The sequence below is a fragment of the Paramisgurnus dabryanus genome, chromosome 20, assembly GCF_030506205.2.
Source record: "Paramisgurnus dabryanus chromosome 20, PD_genome_1.1, whole genome shotgun sequence".
NCBI lineage: Eukaryota > Metazoa > Chordata > Actinopteri > Cypriniformes > Cobitidae > Paramisgurnus > Paramisgurnus dabryanus.
The window spans coordinates 3,739,910-3,764,119 of NC_133356.1; the positions used below are offsets into that span (position 1 = coordinate 3,739,910).

Consider the following 24,210-nt stretch of genomic DNA (forward strand, 5'->3'; position numbering starts at 1 on the left):
CAGTCTAACATGCACACTGTAAGAAATACTTTGCTGCCTTAAATTTTTTGTTAAATCAACTCAGATTTACAAGTCATGTCAACAAAGATGAGTTGTCACAACTTATAAAATATAGTTGAGAAAAGTCAACTAAATTTTATAAGTTATAACAACTTACCTGTAGTTATAACAACTATCTAGTCAAGATAAATAATAGTACGTTGAAATAACTTGTAAATAAAAATTTTTTTAAGGCAGCAAAGTATTTTTTACAGTGCAGGTAGGCAGGGGCGTCGGACTGGGGGTAAAACCAGTACTGATTACCAGGGCCCCAAAGGAAGAGAGGGCCCTTGAAAAGTCTGAAATATATTATGGGGTGGGGCATGGGGGCCCATCAGGACTGCCTATGCATAGGGCCCGAGATCTTGTGCAACGCCCCTGCAGGTAGGACTGGGTATCGATGCAGATGTTCCAGATCGATTAAATTTCGATTCACAAGCTATCAATTCGATTTTGATTCTCGATTCAAATTTTTTTTTTTTTTAGGTTCTCGATTCAACTCATTGAATATAGATTTAATACAAATACTGTATTAAAAAAAGAACAGTGAACAGCAGTTTACCAGTGGGTAATAAATAAAAAGAAATTAAAAGCCACAACACTATCTTCAACGTCTTGCTTGCGAAATGTAAATGCTTCCATACTTTTGACTTTTTATGTGAAGGTGGCATCCACGTCGATGAAACACCTGAAACCGCCATTTTAATGAATTAATGAATGACAGGCTCGCCTCTCGCTCCTTGGTAACATTGCGCAAGGCAAAAAAGAGGGTGATCTAGTGAAGAAGACTAGTAATTAGATTAACGTTAATCTTACGTTCAATGTTTGTGGAAATACATATGAAAAAAATCACCCACGTAAAAAAAATGTTAAATCGCAAAATAGTTTTTTGGCCCAGCCCTACATGCAGAGTGCAGAGTTAGCCACGCCCACTCATTTACATTTCACAGAATACATGGAATAGAAAATCCTGTTACATAATAACATTTTATTGCATGGGAATTGAATATATCATCATACCACCCAGGCCTGATTCTGACAAGCATCTCTTACAGATGAGATTTTAACGGAAATGGCTATGAAAATATTTTTTATTATCTTCAATGATCAAGTTTTTGGGGTTTCTTAAAAATCTTAGAAAAAACAACAAACATGTACAAACAAAATTGACATGTACTGTAAATTAAACATAATGAATAAGTAAATGAAGTCCTCTGGGCTCTGTAAGATCACAGTAGTAAAACTTAGCTCAGCAAGCATTGTGTTAGCAACAAGGTGATGGGTTTAATCCCCAGGGAATGCACATACTGTATAATCACACACTGATTAATGCACCGTAAGTCGCTTTGGGTGAATCTCATGAAGTCTGTAATATACTGTCATGAAAAATAATGTTACAATACTAAACTGCCTAAAGGTCCTTACATAGGCTTTATTTGCTTATGCTTTTTAATTTTTGGAGAGAAATGTAACCTGGACATGTTTTCCTGAGATTCACCCATTAACATTTAATCTTGAAAGCAAAAGGATAAAAGCTCTTTAATGAAACAAGTCAATATGAGAAACAACTATAAAACACATTAGCGCTATTGTGAATGAATATTCATGGAGAAAAAAGACAGACATTTAGAGAGTAAGTCTGAGGTAAGTCACTTCAGGGGAAAAAGAGAGAGAGAGGGAGAGAGACCAAGGCAAAGAGAAGAGATAATGACAAATGCTTTGCTGAAAAGGCCTTTGGGCTTTGTTGTGTTTCATCTGTCATGTGACTTTAGAAAACCTGACCTTACTGTCACTCTGACCTGTTAATGAGAGCAGGTGAATACTGCCATTACCATAACATACAGCGTGTGTGTGCATAAGCAGACTTAAGATCCTCGATGAGTTTTACTGAAAATAAAAAATACACAACCGAGCAAAACCCTGTCTCATGTTTTCTTGTAAATTTGCATTTTTTTATCAGACTCTTAACGGATTCTGACAACAAACCGGTATTTCTGAATGGCCTGAGTCCAGGATTAAGCAGATTTGAAGTGAAAGTATTTGCCAAAAGTATGTGCCGAGGGCATTCAGTTAATATCATAATCTCATTTTTGAGAGAGGTAATGTTTAGAGGCTTTTGCATCTGAACTCCTCATATATTGATGGATTCTTTTATAAATGTGAAATGGCATCAAGCTGCCACAAACTGCTGCCTGGACTCACGTGCCAGAATCTGTGTGGCATGATTTAAAGTCCTCCTGCATTTAATTATCAGCTTATATTCGGTCACACCATCCGTCCGTACATAAGATGGCAGAAATGCACAGCTGACTTGCATAAGGATTTATGCTAGCATCTGCGAGGAAAGCCACAATGAACAATAGGGCTGGGCAAAAAAAAAGATTTTTCGATGAATAATTTTTTTAAACATGGTCGATTAAAAATCGATTCTAATTTATTTTATTTTTTTAATGAAATAACCTGATCCTGTTTTATCAAGGAATGCAACTGTTCTGACTTTTTTCAGCAAACATTTTTTTTTTTGCATCAAAATTGTATTGTATTTAACATAATTGTATGCATTTGAAAATTAGAGATGGATTCTGCTTTACCTAAAATAAAAAAGTGTAATATACAGTTTGGTGGCTCTTAATTTTTTTGTATTAATAATTACCCACTTGTTAACTTATGTTCACAGGTTTTTTTTATAAATAAAGTATTTGTACTAAATCTATATTCATTAAGTTGAATCGAGAATCGAGTTTAAAAATCGTTCAGTGAATCGGAACCGAACCGAGAATCAAAATCGAATCGATCCGGAACATCTGAATCGATACCCAGCCTTAAGATCCTGGGTGAGTTTTACTGAAAATAAAAAGAATACACAACCGAGCATTAAGTGAATAATATAAAGCGCTTCAATGCAAAACCCTGTCTGACATGTTTTCTTGAAAATTAGCATTTTTATCACACTCTTAACAGATTCTGCCAACAAACCGGTATTTCGGAATGGCCTGAGACCGGGATTAAGGGTATTTGAAGTGAAGGTATTTGCCAAAAGTATAATACGTGCCGAGAGTGAAAACAGTGAAACGCCTTCTAAACTCTTGATAAGATCAATTAATAGAAAGGATATTAAGTCAACGCTGGCTTTGTCTTGCATGCTCAATTGATGGCATGATGCCATTAGCATGTTGCAAAACTACAGTCATAGGATAAAAACACATCCCACACAAATATTGAGTAAAACAGCCACATTAATCAGTTTAGTGTATACTGTAGTTGCACTTCAATACCTTAAAATGCTTCCTACGCTGGCATCTCACCAGGTTTTAGACCAGAGCCAAAGGCAAGAATGATTTAAGAATGAGACAATATGTAGTTCCTCAATCAACAGATGGATGGAGTTTGAGCTCGGTTTGATTGAGCGAAGCTTGTTTCTCATTTGTTTTGGGAAGACGGTTTTAATTTTGTGATGCTAAGCAGGTCTAAGAGAGGATGATTGGAGAGGACAGAACGAATCAGTCAAACCTGGGAGACTATAATGAAAGTAAAGATCTACAACACAAGCCAATATCTACAGCTCACTTCAAAGGAGATCTGAGAGAAACAATCAGTTCAGCTATCATGAACTATTGAAGACAGAGAGAAAGAAACTTGTAAGGCACAGTATATTGGTGAATTAATTGTGGTTTTGTTTGGTAACCCTGAAATATCAATGGTCTGGAATCTGTCTCTACTGTACATATGTTAATGCAGACAGACACTGGTTGTTACCGAGCAACTGTCGCACTGAGGCCGAAGAGGAAAAGATGATTCATGGATGCCATGCATTTAAAATTAGAACAATATTACATTGGTTATAGGTTTAAGCATATAATTAATTACCATGTTGTGTTTGCCAAGTGGTATAGTTTTCATTTATACAGTAGTGTGAGAGGAGCAAACCAAACATAATCGGAGATAAAAAAAAAATTAAACCAAGAGCGTTGCAGCTTTCATTAAAGGCTTGGACTTTTAAGAAAATGTGCTTAAGTGTTTCACAGATGAAATGTAATACAAGCATTTACAAAAAAATTAAAGACATATAGGGCTCTATCATACACCTGGCGCAATGCAGCTCAATACGCGACGCAAGTGTCTTTTGCTAGTTTCCACCCTGCACAATGATCATTTTCACGTTTAGCGCCACGTTGTTTAAATAGCAAATGCATTTGCGCCCACTTTTGCGGCCATGGGCGTTCTGGTCTGAAAATGAGGTGTGTTCAGGTGCATTGTTGACGCATTACTATTTTGAGGCAACTAAAATAGACTACGCCATTGACCAACCAAAACCTGCTCTAAAGTCTTAAAGCAACACTATGTAGTTTCCATGTAAAAATGACTTACAGCTCCCCCATGTGGTTGAAAAGCGCAACAGTGCCTGGTATCAGACACTCTTCTGCAGGCAGGGGGAGGGGCGGGGCTGTGTTTCCTACCCTCCACCGCCACTTTCAGAGTGTGCTTGTAGCAGCTAGGAGACTGCTCAGGTTGCAGCAACAGTACAATTTGTCCAGTTAAAAGTTGTTCTATCACTGTGTTGCTTTAAGTGAATGGCGCAATATGTTTTTTTTTTGTTATTTAAAGAGCGCAGTAAATTATGCGCCTATAAACGGGACGACAACGAGGGTTTGCTTATCACATACATGAATGCGCAGCAGCACAAAAACGCTTTTAAAAAGGAAAATTTGAATGTAAAATATTATTATTGAGTCTCTTGGACATAAATGAGGACTAATTATGAGACATTAGAAGGCGTTTGTTTTTAAACAAATGCATCTATTTTTAAATGTTTTTAAATGCTACCTTACGAATTTATTGTATATGATTACTCTGTACCTGTGAATATGGTGAAATGAGAAACATTTTAAGTAATGCTTTGTAAAAAATCCCATGGTGCTGTTCTAGTGCTGAAACGCTTCGGCTCTCTGCACGTTTGTTAATCCTTTATCTCTTGTTTGTATTTTTAGAGTACAAACCTTTTCTTGCATATTTGCTAATTCTTTTATGAGATTACAATGATTATGTAGGATATTAATACATTGACAGCAATTAAAAGTCTGCTATTTGTACTTATATGACTGAAAGAAAAAGACTTTTAAAGGTTTTAATCCAAAAAATAAAAAAAAATCAATAAAAATGAACACAACACATTTTTTAACATTAATCTTAAACTGGGGATCTTCTTCCTTCGCTTAGTTTTTCAGTTTACAAAGTCCATCATCTAAATAGGGTTTTGTCATGGTGCCAGCACAACTGGTTTTTAAAGGGGATGAGAGATAAGACTCTCATTGGTTTATGGCACGTTACACCCAAAACACACCCATTAATCATTAGGAAACTATGTACAACCCTTTTCGACCTTGTGCTCGGCGCACAAACCATTTTTCCCGTCGTTAAATTAGCAAAAGTGGCATCAGACATGCCCATTTAGACTGTGCGCGATGTGCACTTTAGACAATGCGCTTAGATCGTTAAAATAGGGCCCACTGTGTAAGTTTTAAGTGGACTGACTATGTTTAGACATAATGAAGCAGCAATCACTTTTGCAGCATGTTTAGCTAAAACCTAGCCTGGCTCCGCCCTCCTACGTGCTTCCGCTTACTTTTCATTTCGCTTCAGCAGTACGTCTGGGATGGCTCTATAGAGTTTCGTTTTCTCCTGCAAAAATCTGCAGGACCAATCAGCGAGCAGATGGGGGTGGCTAAGAACGATGACGTTGCAGTCGTGCGTCAGTTTGAGTTGTAGTTCAGTAATGGCAGCGGTGAAAGATGTGAGAAAAGCTATTCGGTCCGTTGTTGCAAAACTGCCGAATATACAGAAGTTAAAGCCGGAGCAAGAACCAGGTTTGCTAAGTTTTGTTTGTCTGATTATTCTGACTTGTTGTTTCCGGACGGTTTTGGTGCATGATATACGTCACGACCACACGTTAGCGATTGGCTTTTGCAGATCCTGAGTGACTCTGGGCAGATCCAATAGTTTTAAACTTCAACAGAGGACCCTCCTTAACGGAAGTAACGCTTTGCAATGGAGCGTGGCCAGACTCTCTGTACAAATGAAATGAATGTACGAGAGTCTTGTTGGACCAGGCTAGCTAAAACCTACAATATTAATTTAATTTTCCAAAACTGTATTATTATTATTTATTGTTTGATTATAATTATTATTACTAGCAGCAGCAGCAGCAGCAGCAGCAGCAGCAGCAGCAGCAGTAGTAGTAGTAGTAGTAGTAGTAGTAATACCAAGACCTATATCTCTGCATCAGGACATCACATCTTTGACTCATGTCAGCAAACAGGACTTTTACCAAATTACCAAATTATTAAAACATCAAAAAATTACTTAAAACATACTAACAACATTACATTCCATTACATAAATTATATTACAACCATGCTTCCTTGGTGCACTTACATTTGTAAGTTTTTTCAATTTTAATTAATTTAAACTTTCTTGACTAATGAAGAGTTGCTATTAAAAAGTTGATTAAACTAGTATCATGTTAGAACATGTTAGCATCATGCTAAATTACATTAGCATCAATGTAGTATTTTGCTTTCCCACTTTTGCCACGCCAAGCACAATGTTTTTTTTTTTTTTTTTTTTCGGAAAATGTACATATTTAGTTGTTATTATTGTAAAAAGTGGCACTCAAAATTCCTTTGTTTCAAGAAATCTGTGTCCATACTTTCAGTAAACATATACTTTAGATATATTTATACTGTATTCAGATGTGATTTGCTCAGAGGAGAAATCTAGGGTTCTGATTTGCATACAGGAGTCCAAAACCCCTGAAATAAACTCAGAGAAAACAACAGAACTTGTGGAGAGAGCTGTTCTCCTGCCAACAGAGAATTATCAATCAGACCTTCATCCAGAGGCTGTCAGGGGCCATTGAACAAAATACACACAATACACACAAACACACACTGGAGAGTTTAGACCAGCAAGTGACTTGACAGTTTACTCAACATTAAAGCTCCCGTTCTTTCTGTGTTTTTGAAGTATTCCTGTGGGCGGAGTTTAGTCAAAAACGGTTTTATTGACGTCATTAAAGCAGGAAGTAGTGGACTGTAGTCCATGTGTTTGGCATTCCAATAACTCAGTTTTTGAAGAAAAACCTCAGAAATCCACTGACCATGTGAATCAACCACAACTTGTTTCATGCTGCCTTTAATTACAACCAGCTGACACACACACACACACACACACACACACACACACACACACACACACACACACACACACACACACACACACACACACACACGCACACACACATACACACACACACACACACACACACACACAGTATCCTAATTCTTAGAAACAACGTTTGGTTACTAATGCAGGTCTCTGGTTCACAGTAATGAATCCTGCATTCTAAAGCAACATCGCAATATTTACCATCTAAACACAAGAAAAAACACACAAAGGCTGTGTTTTAAATGAAGCATACTATCTTTTAAAAACAGCATTTTAAATAATAATTAAACAAGCAAGTAAGATTATCGGGCTGAGACAGGATTTATTTGATGGTTTTATGGAGAAAAGGCACTTGAGATTTTTAAAGACCATACTCATCCTCTTTACTCTGCTTTTGAGTTGTTAACATCTGGGTGAAGACTTAAAATTCCTTTGACGAGAAGTATTTATAAGAAATCATTTGTACCAATGGCATTGATCATCATAATCGCATCATAAGGAAATGCAGTAAGGGTTAGTTGTACAGTACATTAGTACTACAACTGTCTAAACAGAATAACATGCATACTGCATTGCAGGCATGTGTTAAAATTTATCTTCATCCTGAAAATAAATATGGTTAATTTACATTTTTAATCCAAATATTTATAAAAAACAACTATGGGCCAGATTTACTAAACAGGGCAAATTAGCGCATGAGCGCAATTCCAAAAATGCGCTGATGGGAGTGGTGATATCTGCGGGTTATTTACTAAAAAAGCGCTTTTTAAATAACACAGGCGCAACAGCTGATTTCCATAATGACCAACCAATCTACTAAGAGCAGCGCAAATTAGCGCATGGTTGCAAATAAGCAGAGATGATGCTCCTGCAGGTGCATGTGATATACAGGCCAATAAATAAAGGCAGAGAGACGCGTGAACTTATCTGGTAAAATGATCCTGGAAATCCTCTCCCTTCTACCATGCAGTCTCTGATTTCTGCGATGTCTCCTCCTAGCAACAACAATTGCAGCCATTTCGAGCGCAAAATGATTTAAGACATGCTTTTTTTCGGCGTTAAATAGTCGCGCAAATGCCATACATAACACATGCGCAAACATTAGTAAATCGCGTTGCGTGAATCATTTAAATAGTCTCCTCCCAAAATGTTTGCGTCTGAAAGGGAAACTCCTAGAAATGCATATGCAATCAGGTCAGTCGCAAAAAGAACTAGACCACACCTTTTCAGCGCTAATGATCCACTGCGCGTCTTTAGTAAATTCCGACATCGCTATTTACCGCCAAAATGATGGTTTACGCTGGCGCAAGCGCTTAGTAAATCTGGCCCCAAGTCTCATAGAGTTGCAAATAAATAGCATAAAGCATGAAAATCGTGAAATACAAATGCCAAATTCCAATTAGGCGTGCATATGATAAGCCAGTCCTCCCTATTCACTTAAACTGCACATCTTTTTTTGTCGTTTTATTCATCCGTTTCTCAATTTTTTTGCTATTTTTTACCATTGTCGCTTGGGTCTAGGGTTAGAACAACTTTTTGTTACATAAAAATGACAGCCAAACCCCAACTCCAAGCAACCATGGCTTAAAAATAGACAAAAACATAGAGAAACCTGTATATTAAATAACCTCCTTAAGCAAAGTGGTTTAAAAAAAAAAAACAGAAAAAAAATTAAGAAACCAATAAATAAAATGACAAAAAAAGATGCGCCGGTTAAAGAGGAAGGACTGGCGTATCATATGCTCATGTATTGCATGACTTTCACACTTTTTGCTATTTATATGCATCTACATGAGACTGGGTAAATAAAAACATATACAATTTAGCAGTCCAAGCAGTACAAGCCATTTTTTTCCATTTTTGGTGTTAATCTGTCCCAAATAGCACTGAGTAAGCTCATTGTTGCCCTAATGTAACATATGTCATCATTTCTTCCATAATTTAATGATAAGAGAAAAACTTTTTGTTCTTGTGGAAGACAAAGCCATATTAAGAAATTGCTAATGGATTTTATTCGTTTTTCAAGTCATAAATGTTTTTGTCTCTATAAATATTAAGCACTATTAGATTACACCTAAACCTTTCTTAATAGAAGAACTGTTCGACTTTACAGGTCCTAAATGTACATATCAAGAGTTTGGTTCCAAAACACAATCAATGGCATTTTTTTTTATTAGTTACCACCAAAATCAGTATTGTATCAGGTCAGTAAGGTCGTGTTTTTCTGTCATCTTTTCTCCTTTTTTTCCAAACCAGGACAAACGCCAGTCCTCCATCTCTGCAGAAGCAATAAATCCGCTGAACCAATCACAGCACACCATTCAACTTATTGTAAACAATAATGGCAGAGCTTTGAATACACACAAAATTTTAGTTTTCCTCATCTACTTTGTACTTCGTGATCAGCTAACAAACAAAAACAAAATAATACTTTGATGGCATTGACAAACTGGTGTGGTTTTCTGTGGCAGAACCAAAACATTTTACAGCTGATTGCTGTCAAAAAAGTTCAGCAATCAACGTCCCAAGGATGACAGCAGCAATGGCAGTGTTATTAATATGACAAAGTGTTTTGATTAATGCCATTAATGTTTATTTTTTATCAGTGTATACCACTAGTCAACTAAATGAATATAACATGGCAAAGATGAATGCACATTTATATATTGATTCAATAGATTTATAGCATTTTGGAAAAAAATGGATTTATTGTATTTTGTGGAAAAAAATACATTTTTATAATAAATCTTTGAAAATCAAATTGATGTTAATATTACCTAAAGATGCTATGTGAAAGTTTGTAACAGTAAATAGTGGTTGTCATCTTGTCACTTTCTTGGTACATAAAACACGTTTTTACCCAAATTAGTTAAAATGGATTTATTGCGTTTTGGAACCAAACTCATAATTTGTTCCCAATAAGGAGAGGGACTCTTACAGGATTGCTGACGTTCTGAGTATTGCAAATTTAACTGCTGGTTCCTTGGCAACCGTGCATCCCATCCATTCCAAAACTAGCCACAGTCCAGTAACACATTTAGGCCAAATTTACTAAACAGGGAAATTAGCATGAGAGCGCAATTTCGAAAAACGCAGATGGGAGTGGAAATTTCTGCATGTCATTTACTGACAAGGCACATGTTAAAGAACATAAAAAAAAAATCTTATTTCCATAATGACCAACGCATTACATTTAAGACATGCTTTATTAGGCGTTAAATAATGGCATAAATGCCAGTGAATTGATGAGCACAAACCTTAGTAAATCACGTTGCGTGATTAATTTAAATCCTCTCCTCCCATAAATTTTGCATCTGAAAGGGAAACTCCTACAAATGCATATGCAGTAAGGTCCACACCTTTTTAAGCACTTATTTTTCTTTATTAAACCCTGACAGTACTTTTTTATGGCAAAAGAGGCGTTTGCACCGGTGTTAGTAAATCTGGCCCTTAAAGTTTGAAGTTTTTTCTATAGTAATGAAAAGTTAAGGCTGTTCAAAGTAATAAAGTAGGAATAATAATTGCTAAAAACAGAATAATGTGTTTTAGACGACTGAGTTTAAATACATCTCCAAAAATCTACTCTTTCATATATTGAAATAACCACCCAGTATGAGTTCCCTGAGGGCCAAAAAATCTCAGCTATATCTTATAGAAACCATTATATATCACACAGGTGATAGACTTCACACATATAGCTTTGTTGTAACTTTAAAAGCATTTCTTAGCTTGGTGGTAACGTGTGAACAAGATGTTTTGAAAAGCATCCCCAGCAGTTTGTGGCCAGGCAGTGATGTGTGTGATTTTTGCACCACCGGTGGCAACAAAATGAATTATGTTTGTTTGCCATCTGGGCCGAACATAACATTGGCTCAAAGAATTATGTGCACTTGAGCTGGAACGAGCCGTTTGTACTAATAACCGATGGCACATTGTGAAGTAGTGAACTTTTGCAATTCTGTTCATGCACAAACTTCGCACTTCACCTTTAAAGTCCAGTATTGATGATATGTTTGAACAAAGCTGCAACATTATACAGGCTTGTCTGATTACTGCAGGGACCTTGTGAGAAAAACTTAAGAGTATCAAAGCACTTATAAAAAGTCCAGCACAGTATGTTCTTCTTGAGATACCTCAAAGAGCTGAACATTTCCAAACTTACCCAACTCCAGATATAAAGCAACTGTATAAAAAGAAAATGCCCTTTTGACATCACAGTCAGTTTCCTCTCACCTTCGTTGAGTATTTTGTACAGGTGAAAAGGTCAATACATCTTCATGTCTCATTAAGCTTAGTTGGTAAACCTGCTCCAATCCGAAGATATTTTATATAACAAGATTGAGCACTCCTAATACTATGAATAGGGGACAATGCAATGCTCAATATGGCCACTTTGGTGACAGAAGTCCCGCCTTCCAGTTAAAAAAAACCATAGGCGGATTTACCATATTAGCAATTGGGCAAGTGCCCAGGGGCACCAAGATCTTAGGGATCTCAAACCAGCCGTGGTAGAGGTGTCAAGCGAGAGTGATTACAACGTTAAGTCAATGTAAAGACGCGTTTACGCGCGTATGGAGATCTCGCGGCACAAATGACACAAATTGACGTGCAAATGACACGAATTGAGCGTTGCCGTGGGAAATGCGCGAGTTGAAAAATCTGAACTTTGGTGGAAAATCGCGCCCCGTTAACCAATCAGGAGCTTGCTCTACTAGTGACGTGATGACAAGAAGCAAGTGGAGACGCAGAAGCCCCTTCCATGATGTGATTTCCACATTAATGTCTCGAATGACTAGAATTTCACGCGCAAATGAAGAAAACTCAAATTGTTCAAGCATCCAACTACATGCGAATAGCGTGTTTTTGCTGTCTATACTGCATTTGGTGTGAATCCAGTCCCTCCAGAAAAACCAGATTATGCGATCGCATGATTTAATGCATAATCAGCCAAAGTCTGCATATTCATGCGGGGGAAGCATTTTTTCAAATACGCCTCACTTTCGCAGCATAAATTGCAGATTTCTGTGCGCAAATTATGCAGGGGTTGCATGATTCCATAATCCCCGCATTTTCATATCAAAAAATCAAATTTCTTAATTGTTGCATTTACCTCACACAAGCGCAGTCATGTCCCCTGTTGCCATGGGAACGATATGAAGTGATGTTATTTTGTGAGGTGACATTATTGAAAAGCTTTTTTTTTAAACAAAGCACCAACATATAAAATTCTCGTTGGGGAACACAATATACATATGTACATACAATATAAACGTTGTCAATGTACAGAAAGAATTTCCTGATAAAGGAACAGCCAGGAATAAAAAATAAAAACAAAAACAAAAAAGGGAGATGCTTAAGTACAAGTCAAAGACAAAAGGCTAGAGAAGGTACAAATAATATTTAGAGCAGTACATAAGGAGAGATTAATCAAAATAGTAATCTCCTAGATATGTCACTACACATTTTCCTTGCTATTTAGTTGATTGGATCTTTTTCAGTGAAGAAAAAAACAATTTAAATTCATTTATAAACCATACAAAGGAAGGCTTAGAACACCTCCACTTATCCACTATCTCAGACCAGAAACATTATTGAAAAGCTGCAAAAGCTGAAAACAGTTTTTGTAAGTTCCCGCAATTTTTGCAACTTCCCGCAATTCCATTGCATAAAATTGCACGAATATCCCACATATTACATCGCATTTTTTAAGAAAATGTGCCGCAAGATCAAGATTTTTTGCCTGCAACAATCACAAAGAAACTCAGCATTTTTCTGGAAGGACTGATAAAAAAACAAACGTTATGATACAGTTGATGTCAGGTTTAATTGTTGAAAAGTTGTGAATGTTATTTAATTGTAATTTTAGCGATACCTGTCTTTCCCCATTCAAATAGATATGACTTTAGTCTTGCATGACTGAAATAACTGCCCGAAACTCAACCCACCCTAATCATGGCCTCCTGACTGAACTTTACTCATGCCCATGATGAACGACCACAAAAGACAAGTGTCTCACTGGTATGATGTCATCCACCACATGATTAATAAGGATTTTAAATAAATTGCCAGTGTCATGGCTCAAAAACCCATCTTTAGCATCAACTAGTTTAAGCAATAATGTGAGACAAACACATTTATTCACAGACTGAATTTAAATAAAATAAAAAATCACATTTACTTAATATTTCTTTAGACAGATCCTTTTCTATACTTTTTTCATTAAATGATGTGATCTGATGAATTTAAAACTCTGTTTGTTTCTTCAGTGATTGCTGTGAGCGCAGGTGTGGTGCAGCTTTACTCCTGGGTCATAAAGTTCACCTGATTCCTCACAACATACGCAGACAGGTTTATATGAAAATATGATTTACTCACTTGTGCGTAAATCATTTACTCATCATTGATTTACTCACTTGTGTTTTATCTAAACTACTGTAGATGAAAATTCATCTCATGACCTCAATGATTTATGATTTCTGTTTGTTATTTATTTGATGTTTATGCAAACAAAAGTGCACTTACATGTAAAATCAATTTTACATTTGGTTTTACAATTTCTAGAAATCACAAAATCATGGTAATGATCTCTATAATGCAGTGACTAGAAATATACTATAGCTCATGCACTTATTCACACATAAATAATCCCATTTTTGTTTACAAAAATACAAATGTTCAAAAGAAAAAGCACTTCAATGACCTCTTCATTCTGTATATACTATATAGTGCTTGCTTTTGTAATTTATGCAGCAAATGTAAAGTATTTGTGTCTATCTGCATTGAGAAACCCTGATGTAAACTTCAACACAAAGTCTGATATTTTTAAAGAAATAGGCCTGAACTCAAATCTCTGCTCTGAAGGACCCTGAGGTCAGATATGAGGCCACTAATATTTCAGATCCCTAGAAAAGTATTAAAAGTGGGTCACTTTTGATGACCAGATATAACATCTATGATGTTGGCATCAAAGTATACCCAGAAGCTCTCACCGAACGTATTACCACAGCATTTGTGCTCTGATATCAGTCCAAACATACAGAGTCCTTTAATGAAGGGAATCTTCTCTGATATAGGATTTATTTAAGTACCTTTCACTTCTGACTTCTGAAATCCCAGTGCATTTGAATTGGTCTGAAATGTCAAGTGCTTATATAATCTCTTACTGACTCCTTCCCACAAGCGATTCATCTGCGTTTCTTGCTTTCTCTTTACCATCTAATGCCTCTTTTTCCAGAGCTAGTATACCAGTAAATGATTGACCGTCACGCTTCATCTTACACATTACATGCAATTTCAATATTGAAGTATAGCAACTGGGCAATATGTTGAGTTTTAGCAATATATCTGTATTTATTTAGACAATAAATAGGTATGGTCTGATATTAATTTCCTTTGCAAGGTGCAATGAGGTCAGAAATAAACGTAACAATCAGCTTGCAAGTTATGCAACTGTATATTTTCAATTGTATTTTTTAATAAGGGTGCTTGTGACATCTTACATGAGGCTTTGACTTTGTTTACAGGCTGTGGCATGTGAACATTCATTGCACAAAACATAGAGACATTTATATGATATGAATTTTTGCCAATATCACCCAGCCTGAATTCAGACAAAGCAAGCAGACAGTCACAATAAGGCACTATAATTATGATATTTTATATTCAACTTTACGCCAGGTTAAACTGTCCTGAATAAAAATTATAACCGCTTTGGCTGCCACAAGAACAGAAATATAAAAGAGTTCCTGTTTTATCTAAGTGAGGCTGATGACGCCCTCGGCTGTTTTATCTAACCACAGGGTGCTAAAGCGAAAAACTGAAATAAACAAATTATTTAAGCACACAGATATAAGCCAGCATAAAATATCTATGAAACCGTTTACTATTGCCACAACTACATTTCCCAACAAGCCTCTGTCTCACCACACTTTCCTGTGCCAAAAACGGATGCCAAAAAAATGACCCGCAGAGTAAAAAGGAGAATAATCGATAGGTGACACGTAAAAAAGGGCAAAGGGGTGGTAAAAAAGACAGTCTTGGTTGCCAACAGCTGTCACATAATCAAACAGACAGTGTTGTCAAACGCTCTGCTGCGCACTACAGTGGCGAGTGCTTTATTTATCAGTGCGTGACGCAGTGCAGCAACGTCTGCACAGAGATACTTTATGCGATAATCGGCCCCAGCGTGCCGCCACAACACAAACACCATCTGTGGTTCCAGAGAGAGCTCAGACGCACAGGTTCTCAGCCAGGAAAGCAACAGGTAACTGTCTCTCCAGCTATTGACAACAGTGTGACATCTGGTTGTCTGAGACAACTGTTGAAGCAATATTGTCTGCAACTACAAACTTATCATTTCTATTCTGAATTTCTAAATTATTCACATTTTATCAAATAACAATTTTTTTTTAAAATATGCTTATTTTCCAGCTCCCTAGAGTTATCGGTAAACATTTTATTTTTACCCTTTTGGAATCCATTCAGCCGATCTCCGGGTCTGGCGCTATCACTTTTAGCATAGCTTAGCATAATGCATTGAATCTGATTAGACCATTAGCATCGCTCTAAAAATAACCAAAGAGTTTCGATATTGTTCCTATTTAAAACTTGACTCTGGAGGCGAAATGAAATTACACAGTGGCCGAAAATAGTCCTCTTGCTTACTTTTAAAGCAACACCAAAGAGTTTTTGAATGATCGAGACCAAGTCAAGACCAAGACCAAGACAGGCTGAGACCAAGTTAAGACAAAGACCAGTGCAAGTCACTGCATTAACTCTTTCACCGCCAGCATTTTTAAAAAAAGTTGCCAGCCAGCGCCAGCGTTTTTCATGATTTTCACCAAAGTTTAATGCCTTCCAGAAAATGTTCTTCTTTAAAGCTCTACTGTTTACTTTATTGAGTTATTTCTTAACAAAAACCCATGTTTTCTTTCAAAAGTATGTGCTCATTCATGTGTAATTACTTCCCACCCACTAATCAAAGTATTCTCGTAAGTGTAGAATCTGCTATTTAAAATTCATACCGTCGAAGCGCTCTCTGGCTGAATCCATGTTGTGCCTCCATCTTTGAAATACATTCGCCGACGAGGGACATTCCTGAAATTCAAGCTCCGCCTTTCGCGCTTTCACTCTACACTCACGCTGCCCGATAGCTGAAGCCTCCAGAGGTTGCATGTGTAGGCGGTATACGTCATCAAGACAGTCTTATTTCAGAATATTAACAATTATAAAGCTGACAATTATTCTTAGTTAATTGTAAATTGATGTAATATGCGTATGACTTGCGAATGTAATGCTCAGTTAATTTAAATAAACCAGGCTTGAGGACGTATCAGCCTGTGACCTGCGTAGCTGAATCCTTCGGATTTTACAACAACCGCACACCGTGATGAACCTGCGATCTAATGCTTTGATTTGAAAGCCTGTTGAAGACATATTCTCGAGGACATTAAAACAAATCGCCAAGGATGCGAAACGGGGATTTTAAACGACAACGTGACAGGAAAAACATCAAGACCAAAGTCCCTATTGGAGTTAGTTTTCCAAGATGGGGCTCAAGGGACACTGAAGTTGCACTTTATATCTTCTCCACAGGTAATTCAGCATATTCGTTTACATCTATACAGTCCATGTTGTAAACTTGAAGTTTTATAGTTCCTTGGCTAACTTTAGCATGATTATGCATAACACTTGTTAGTGTAAACATGCATGTGGTTTAATGTGTTTGAACAGACACACGCCGTCTCTCCGCCCATTTATGTAATCTGAGGTACTGAGATAAATGTTTTCATCTTTTCTGACCTCTAGCACAAACACATGGTGACAGCGCTATTTTTAGCCTTTCATTGATAAAAGCGTCTGATCTGCGCGTCTTTCGTTTCATTTTACAAGCGTGTGAAAGTTGCGCGATCTTTTTTCACCAATCTGAGAGAAAGCTCTTACATATACACGGACATGTAACGTTTACTTAAAACATAAGCATTGTACTTTGACATAATATTAGTTCGCGTCCATTTAAACCCGTCATGGTTGCTTTTTGTATGTGATTTTAAGCGGACATATCATGACAATCAGACTTTTTTCATGTTAAACATAAATCTGTGTGCATTGATGGATCACAGGCAAAGGACATTGCAAATTGTTCATTTTTTCTCATTGCTTTTGCTTTGTAACTACTGGAAGCCATGTTAACCTTGGCATGACACGGCCAGGCCACCGTACGAGTTAAAACGCGTTCCGAATGGGGAGGGCTAGAAAGTAATATTCAGTTGCTTGTCATATAGACTTTCACCGCTAGATGGGAGTAGATCTTACACAGTGGAGCTTTAAATATATAAACATACAATATACCAAATCCTACCTTTAGTGGTTCTTTTGTAATCAGCTTTTGAATATGGGTAGGTTTTTGCCAAAACACCATATTTTGAGCAAAAAGGAGAGATAATTCCATTTTTATGACAGACTTTTCATAGAGATCATATTCAGAGCGATCTTTAAAACAGACACGGACATGCAGCAGCTTGCCATAGGGCAATACTTCCGGTTTTAAAAAGTTGCGGAAGGGCGCCACCTGGTGGATAATAGCGGTATTGCGGAAAGACGGAAAATCTCGTCATTGGCGGGGAAGCGTTTTCTCTTAATTGACGAGATATCTCGTCAATGGCGGGGAAAGAGTTAAAACACTTATGATAAAATGTGGAATATGCATATGATTAGGCACTTCTCGTGTGTGTGTGTGTGTGTGTGTGTGTGTGTGTGTGTGTGTGTGTGTGTGTGTGTGTGTGTGTGTGTGTGTGTGTGTATGCCATGAGAGAAGTTGATAAAATAATAAAAAAATAATAATGAATTGGCACCGTTAAAATCAATACATTATAACAATTATTTAATAATTAATGATAAAAAATTATTTTGTGACATGCCATCAGTTGTTGTCTTGACCGGTCTTGAAATAAAAATCAGAGTCCTCTTCATCCGAGACCGAGACAAGTCGATTCTGAGACGAGACCAAGATCTTTAAAAAGTGGTCTCGAGACCAAGACTGACCTTGAGTACTACAACACGTCTAGACGTCTATTAATTTTTCACCAACAGCCCAAATTTTGCCTCGTTTTAGCCTAGACATCTAGGCTGTGTTTGGACGACTACTAGACGTCTTTTAAAGTGCTTGCTGGGGATAGCTGCCCAGTGCTCATGTTTGTGTTCACTACTCACTGGGATGAGTTACATGCCGAGGTCACATTTCGAGTATGGATAACCAAACTTGCCAATCACACCATTATCACTTTTACTGGGCTAGTTTTGGCTGGTGTGCATGGATAACTCCCTGCTAATACATTTAAGCCCATGCAAAACTTGCCAGCACAGTTGCTAAGTGCTGTGGATGGTTGCCAGGGCATTGCTAGCCAGATGGTTGCCAGGGCATTGCTAGGCAGATAGTTGCCAGGGCATTGCTATGCAGATGGCTGCCAGGGCACTGATATGCAGATGGTTTCCAGGGCATTGCTATGCAGATGGTTGCCAGGGCATTGCCATGCAGTTGCTTAGGTGCTCTGAGTGTTTGCTAGGGCATTGCTAAGTGGTTTCTTGGTGATTGCCTACTGCAGTTTAACCATTAATGACAATGTTTTTTGTCAATTTCTGAATTAGACCATGGAAAACCAAATAAGTGTGTTAGATCAATGAATCATGTTTTAAGACACTTACCATTTGGACTCTCCTCATCAATGGTGACGATAGTAGCAGGCGGACCTGACCGAGACAACTTGCATTCTGCCAGAAACAGAAAAAGAGGTAAAATGTATGATTGTATGTATACGTGTTCAACAAAAGACTTATGTCATTATTCGCTCACATGAGATGATTTCTGGTTGAGATTTGGATTTTGTTTTTTATAGGGTGAATGAGTGAATGAATAAACGAATGACTAAATAGAGGAGAAAAGAGATGACAGACTAATCGGATTAATGTTGTGATTCAGAAAAAGAAAGCATCTTACCCTCATAGTGCCAGTCTGAGGGGCATTAGTGCCAGCAGCGGTGAAAAGAGAAAAGAGAAGGAAAGATATACATGAGACGAAAAAGAGCCGTAGGGAGAATCACAGAGAAACTAAAACTGAAATTAGTTCAGTGAAATGAGAAAAGAGAAGTTATAGTGAAAGCATATAATAAACAGATCAAGAAATAGACATAAATAAAGAAATAAACATAATTATTTAGGATTGTGGGAAAACTTCATTTCCTCTGTTATAATTGACCGATATAGGTTTTTAATTGACCATGCCAATAAAAAGAAAACAATGTGGCCAGTATAAGGTTGATGTTTAAAATATATAATTCATAGTAAGTGAGAAACATACAAACAATTAGTAAGACTAAATAAACATTTATTTTGCATAATATTTATGCAATATTCTCATAATAAAAAAGTAATAATTACTAAGGTAAATAAGGTAAATAATTACTGTTTCTTTAATCCAACAAAAGATTATATGTAATGTGTAATTAACGACAAAGCAGTATTTAATTCCTTAATATTAACAAATAAACAGGATGAACAGATGAAGTTACTTTCTTAGCGGCCGTGCACACCAAGGGGTTTACGCCCGCGGCCAGCGTATGTTTTAATGGAAGTAGCTAGCAGGTTTTGTCCGCGCCGCCGCTCGTCAATGTCACGTCTCACCTGGCTGTCCAATCACAGTGGAGGATAGGCGGGATAAACATCACAACAACCAACCAATGGCTGATAAACAAAGCCATAGACATTATATACATAGATGCCTCATAGACTGACGCTGCCTATTGGAGCTGACGTATCGGCATGGCCGCCATCTTGGATGGGTCCTCAATGCACCCCAAGAATATTTGTACTGAAGAAGGTGTATCCCCAATTACAATGATCATAACTCCCCGAATTTTTTACCGGATTTTCACACGGTTTGGTTATATGTAAGCACTGTTAGTTACAATGACATAAGATTATACATGTATAATAACCAAAGTTATTGTTCAATCTTACTTGTGAAAGGCAATCCCATGCGATCTGGTATCAATACTGCGCCGCATTTTCAGACGCATTTAATAGCTTTGGTGTGCACACCCCCTTAAAGTTAAAAATATATTACTAAATCAAAAAAGATTTATCTGTGTTGTCTTTGTAAAAACACGACAAAATGCACAGCCTAAGTTATATATTTGCTTGGTTAGTGGCATGTAGGTTATCATCAAAACAGAACAAACTTGAACACATGTCTTGTCCTCCTCACACAATACAACTTTCATGCTGGGCTTCGAGTGATGCTGGTTATTGAGTGCAGTGGGAAACAGCGTCTTATTTATAAGTTATCGACAGCAACACGCATATCTGAGGAAGAGCCAGTCGCAGTATTTGTCACTGTTTGTGAGGTAAACTGGGATCGAGTGCATTCATCTTCAAGAAACAAGATGCTAATGCACTAACGTCACCAAACCAGTGAATCTATCGGCCAAAGGAAAATACTTATCGGCTGATAATAAAAATTGTTCAAATATCGGCCTCAGTAAAATATTTTGGTCATCCATTAGTTATACTTTATCTGTTCATTCCTTATGAAATTCTGCTATTGTGGGACTTAATTTTAATTAAAATTTTGTAAATTCATTTTTGAAAATCCCATTCAACAGCTACACCTTATGAACTGAAAACTCATATTCAGATATTTTCCTTTCAAAATTTTGCCTGACACCAGTCAGTACAAAAGCATTCATGGTTAACTGGAAGCCAGTACAGAAGTCACAAACACCAACTGATCTCATCCACACATCAATTAGCATTAAATGTCTGAAGTGAATCAGCTTACACACTGGTGAGTCATGAGAGCAGAGATGCCTGATACACAACAGATAAGGTTCCCCCCTTTACCGTATGTCGCGCTGTATAACTATCATAATGCAACTGAGCACCAGTTGGCAGGTGAGAAGTAGGAGATTTTCTTCCCATTAAATATTGATAATCTCCAGCTTTTATCCTGATCAACTACGAAGGAAACCTTTGGGTTGACAGCAATTCGATTTAATTCAAAAGTAATAAGTCCATACTGAACATTCAATTTGGTACTCGATTTGATTCAGAAACTTGCAGTTGTTAAATACAGAACATAAGCATTATAGGCAGTGTGGGTATGGACAGACAAAGTGACCTTTTGTATCCTGTTGGTCTGTTTCATGGTTCAAGGGGTTTTCCTACATTAACTGCTCCTCAGGAACATGCATACTAGGGCTGGGATAAACAATTATTTTTTTTAACGATTAATCTAGCGATTCTTTTTTCGATGCATCGATTCATCTAACGATTCATTTTATCAGTCCGATTCGACTTCGATTCGATTCGTTTATCGATTATCTCCCCATTAATGAACTAATAGGAATTTATACATGTTGATTTACATATCTGAATGTAAACATTTCAATATATGTTGATTGCTCTTAAAATTTCAAAATAAAAAAAGATTATACAAGTGCAAAATAATGCATTCTTAGTCAGAGGTAGCATTTCATAAAGCGTTTGCAGCTCATTCTGTGCTGTTTAGTAACAGTATAAAAATCTTACTTTATACTTTATTTTGCATTCATTTATGAGCAAAACCTCTTCAATGTGCCTTTTGATGGTCACACAGTGTAATTTTTATAACTTGATTTGTTTAATCCACATTGTTTTCATGCTGTTCTAGTCCATGTAATGACAGATATAAACACAATTAAACTTAAGAAGCACATACATTATTAAATCTCTTTCTCTTAAGTTTATTAAGATATATGAGGACTCATTTACTGCTGTACAGAGAGTGAATGAGAACGCAGTCTTCTGGCAACGGTGTGTTTTTACATTTCATTGCTTTTTGTTAAATTGCTCTGTTTAAAACACACTTGGCAACACATTCATGATTTTATGGTAAAATGACACTCTTTCGCGTAAATCCACGAGCATTTAAACCATAAACAAAGCACTTTCACTTTAAATGAGCTTGAGCAGCACAGCAGAACCCACGCAGAAACGATTGCAGCACTGTTGCTACAGAGCCGTGAGCTCACGCTCCTCATGCGGCAGGGTGCATGCTTGTTAACATGGGCGCTGAAAAAACATGCGCCGCTTACGCACTGCTCACGCTTGCTGTGAAGCCGGCGTGGACTGGAGCCACTCGCGTTGCTACTACTCAACGGCGCCGTCTTTTTGGGTCTGACGAATCGACGCGCATATTTTGCGTCGACGTCGTCGATTACGTCGACGCGTTGTCCCAGCCCTAATGCATACTAATTTAAATACCCTTACAAAAATTTACTATGTTTTTTTTTTGTGGTTAAAGTGTAGTAACCATGTTTTTTTGGTTTATTGATTACTATGAGCAAAACCATGGTTTTACTACACTAACCATGGTTTAACTATAGTTTTTATGGTTATTTTGTGGTTACCACAGTTTTACTACAGTAACCATGTCTTTTTGGTTTTAACTATAGTAAAACCATGGTTAACTTTCGTAATGGTAGGGCTGCAGCTAACAATTTTAGCAAGGTATTAAAAAGCATGCTGTGTACAAATCTGTTAATTTCTTTATAGCATACATCATCTGTACAGGAAGCCTACTGTCTAAACAAAAATTTGACCGTTCAGCATGTGACAATGTGACTTAATCAAAGATGTTGACCTGTTGTTGCAGTCCTAAATATAATATAGTATACCTTCAATAGAATTAAGACATTTTGGATAAGCCATCTGCCCGCTGAAAGTGATAATGTATGGTTCCCACTAAAATGGGATGTGATGCACTGCAGGGAAAATGAAAGGAATATTTCACCCAAATATGAAATTTCATTAAAAAATGATCAATTTCATTCCACATGTAAATGACTTCCTTTCTTAAGATAAACACAAACAAAGGTTTTCTTATATTAAAATGCCATCACATTATCTTCTTAAATGGTGCGTGGTGAAGCACCAAAAAGCACATCCATCCATTGAAGTAATCCAAATGACAGTTGGTCAATAAATGTCTTTTAAATCAAAATGATATTTTTGCAAGAGAACATTATTAATATTTTGAGACTATTTAGCAATGGGGATGGCATGAGGGTGAGTATATTAAGAGAGAATTTTCATATTTGGGTAAACTATCCCTTTAGGGGACGTGTACACCAAAGCGCCTTAATGCGGATGACGACTGTAGGTGCTTGCCAGCGTTTTTTAGCTGAGCGCTTTGGTTGCTATGATACTTCTGGTTTCTTTATCAGTCGTTGAACTGGTTGGTTGTTGTTATATTTGTCCCGCCCCTCCACTGTGGTGTTTTTGCAGAAACCTACCCATATTCAAAAGCTGATTACAAAAGAACTACTGAAGGTAGGATGAAACGTTTTTTTTTTTTTTTTGAAAGCAGAGGGTCTGTTCTTTCATTTGGTATATTGTATGTTTATATATTTGAAGAAGAACATTTTCTGGAAGACATTAAACTTTTGTGAAAATCATGAAAAACGCTGGCGATGGCTGGCAACTTTTTTTAAAAACGCTGGCGGTGAAAGAGTTAAAGAGGTGATGAAATTGTGCTCGCAAGAGTCACAGATTAAAAACATGATACAAAACAATTGTCATGTGAGACAAAAATACATCATGACTGAATTAACACGTTATACACATAATAACTTATGTGAAGAAATGTAATACATACGTGTTATTGTGAAAAAAATAAAATCTTGATAACTCCAGCTTTAAATGGGTTTGATGGCCCAGTACATACTAATAAAATGTATAGGTTAAATGCACACTGTGCTGCATTGAATAAAAGTATCTGCATAAATCTAAAAGACTTTTCTTTTACTCTTCTCTAAAATTGAAATGGAAGAGCTCAAGATGTTTTTTTTCTCAAAAAGATGCTGCCCACATCTGCTGCAATTACAACATGTGTCTCTGTGTATTGAGGAGAAA

The 24,210-nt window shown here is 36.9% G+C and overlaps 1 protein-coding gene across 2 annotated transcripts in view; it reads right to left on the bottom strand.

The window, feature by feature from the left end:
- pcdh15a (protocadherin-related 15a) overlaps window positions 1-24,210 on the bottom strand; it is a 316,642-nt gene that overhangs the window by 222,052 nt on the left and 70,380 nt on the right. Inside the window, exons 3-4 of one of the 2 annotated variants that reach the window (XM_073812872.1) lie at window positions 19,259-19,273; window positions 18,967-19,032 (exon numbers count right to left, since the gene is read on the bottom strand). In XM_073812872.1, coding sequence (XP_073668973.1) covers window positions 18,967-19,032; window positions 19,259-19,273 — 81 coding nt within the window. The remainder of the gene's footprint in view (window positions 1-18,966; window positions 19,033-19,258; window positions 19,274-24,210) is intronic. The other variant, XM_065296062.2, reaches the window with a different exon arrangement.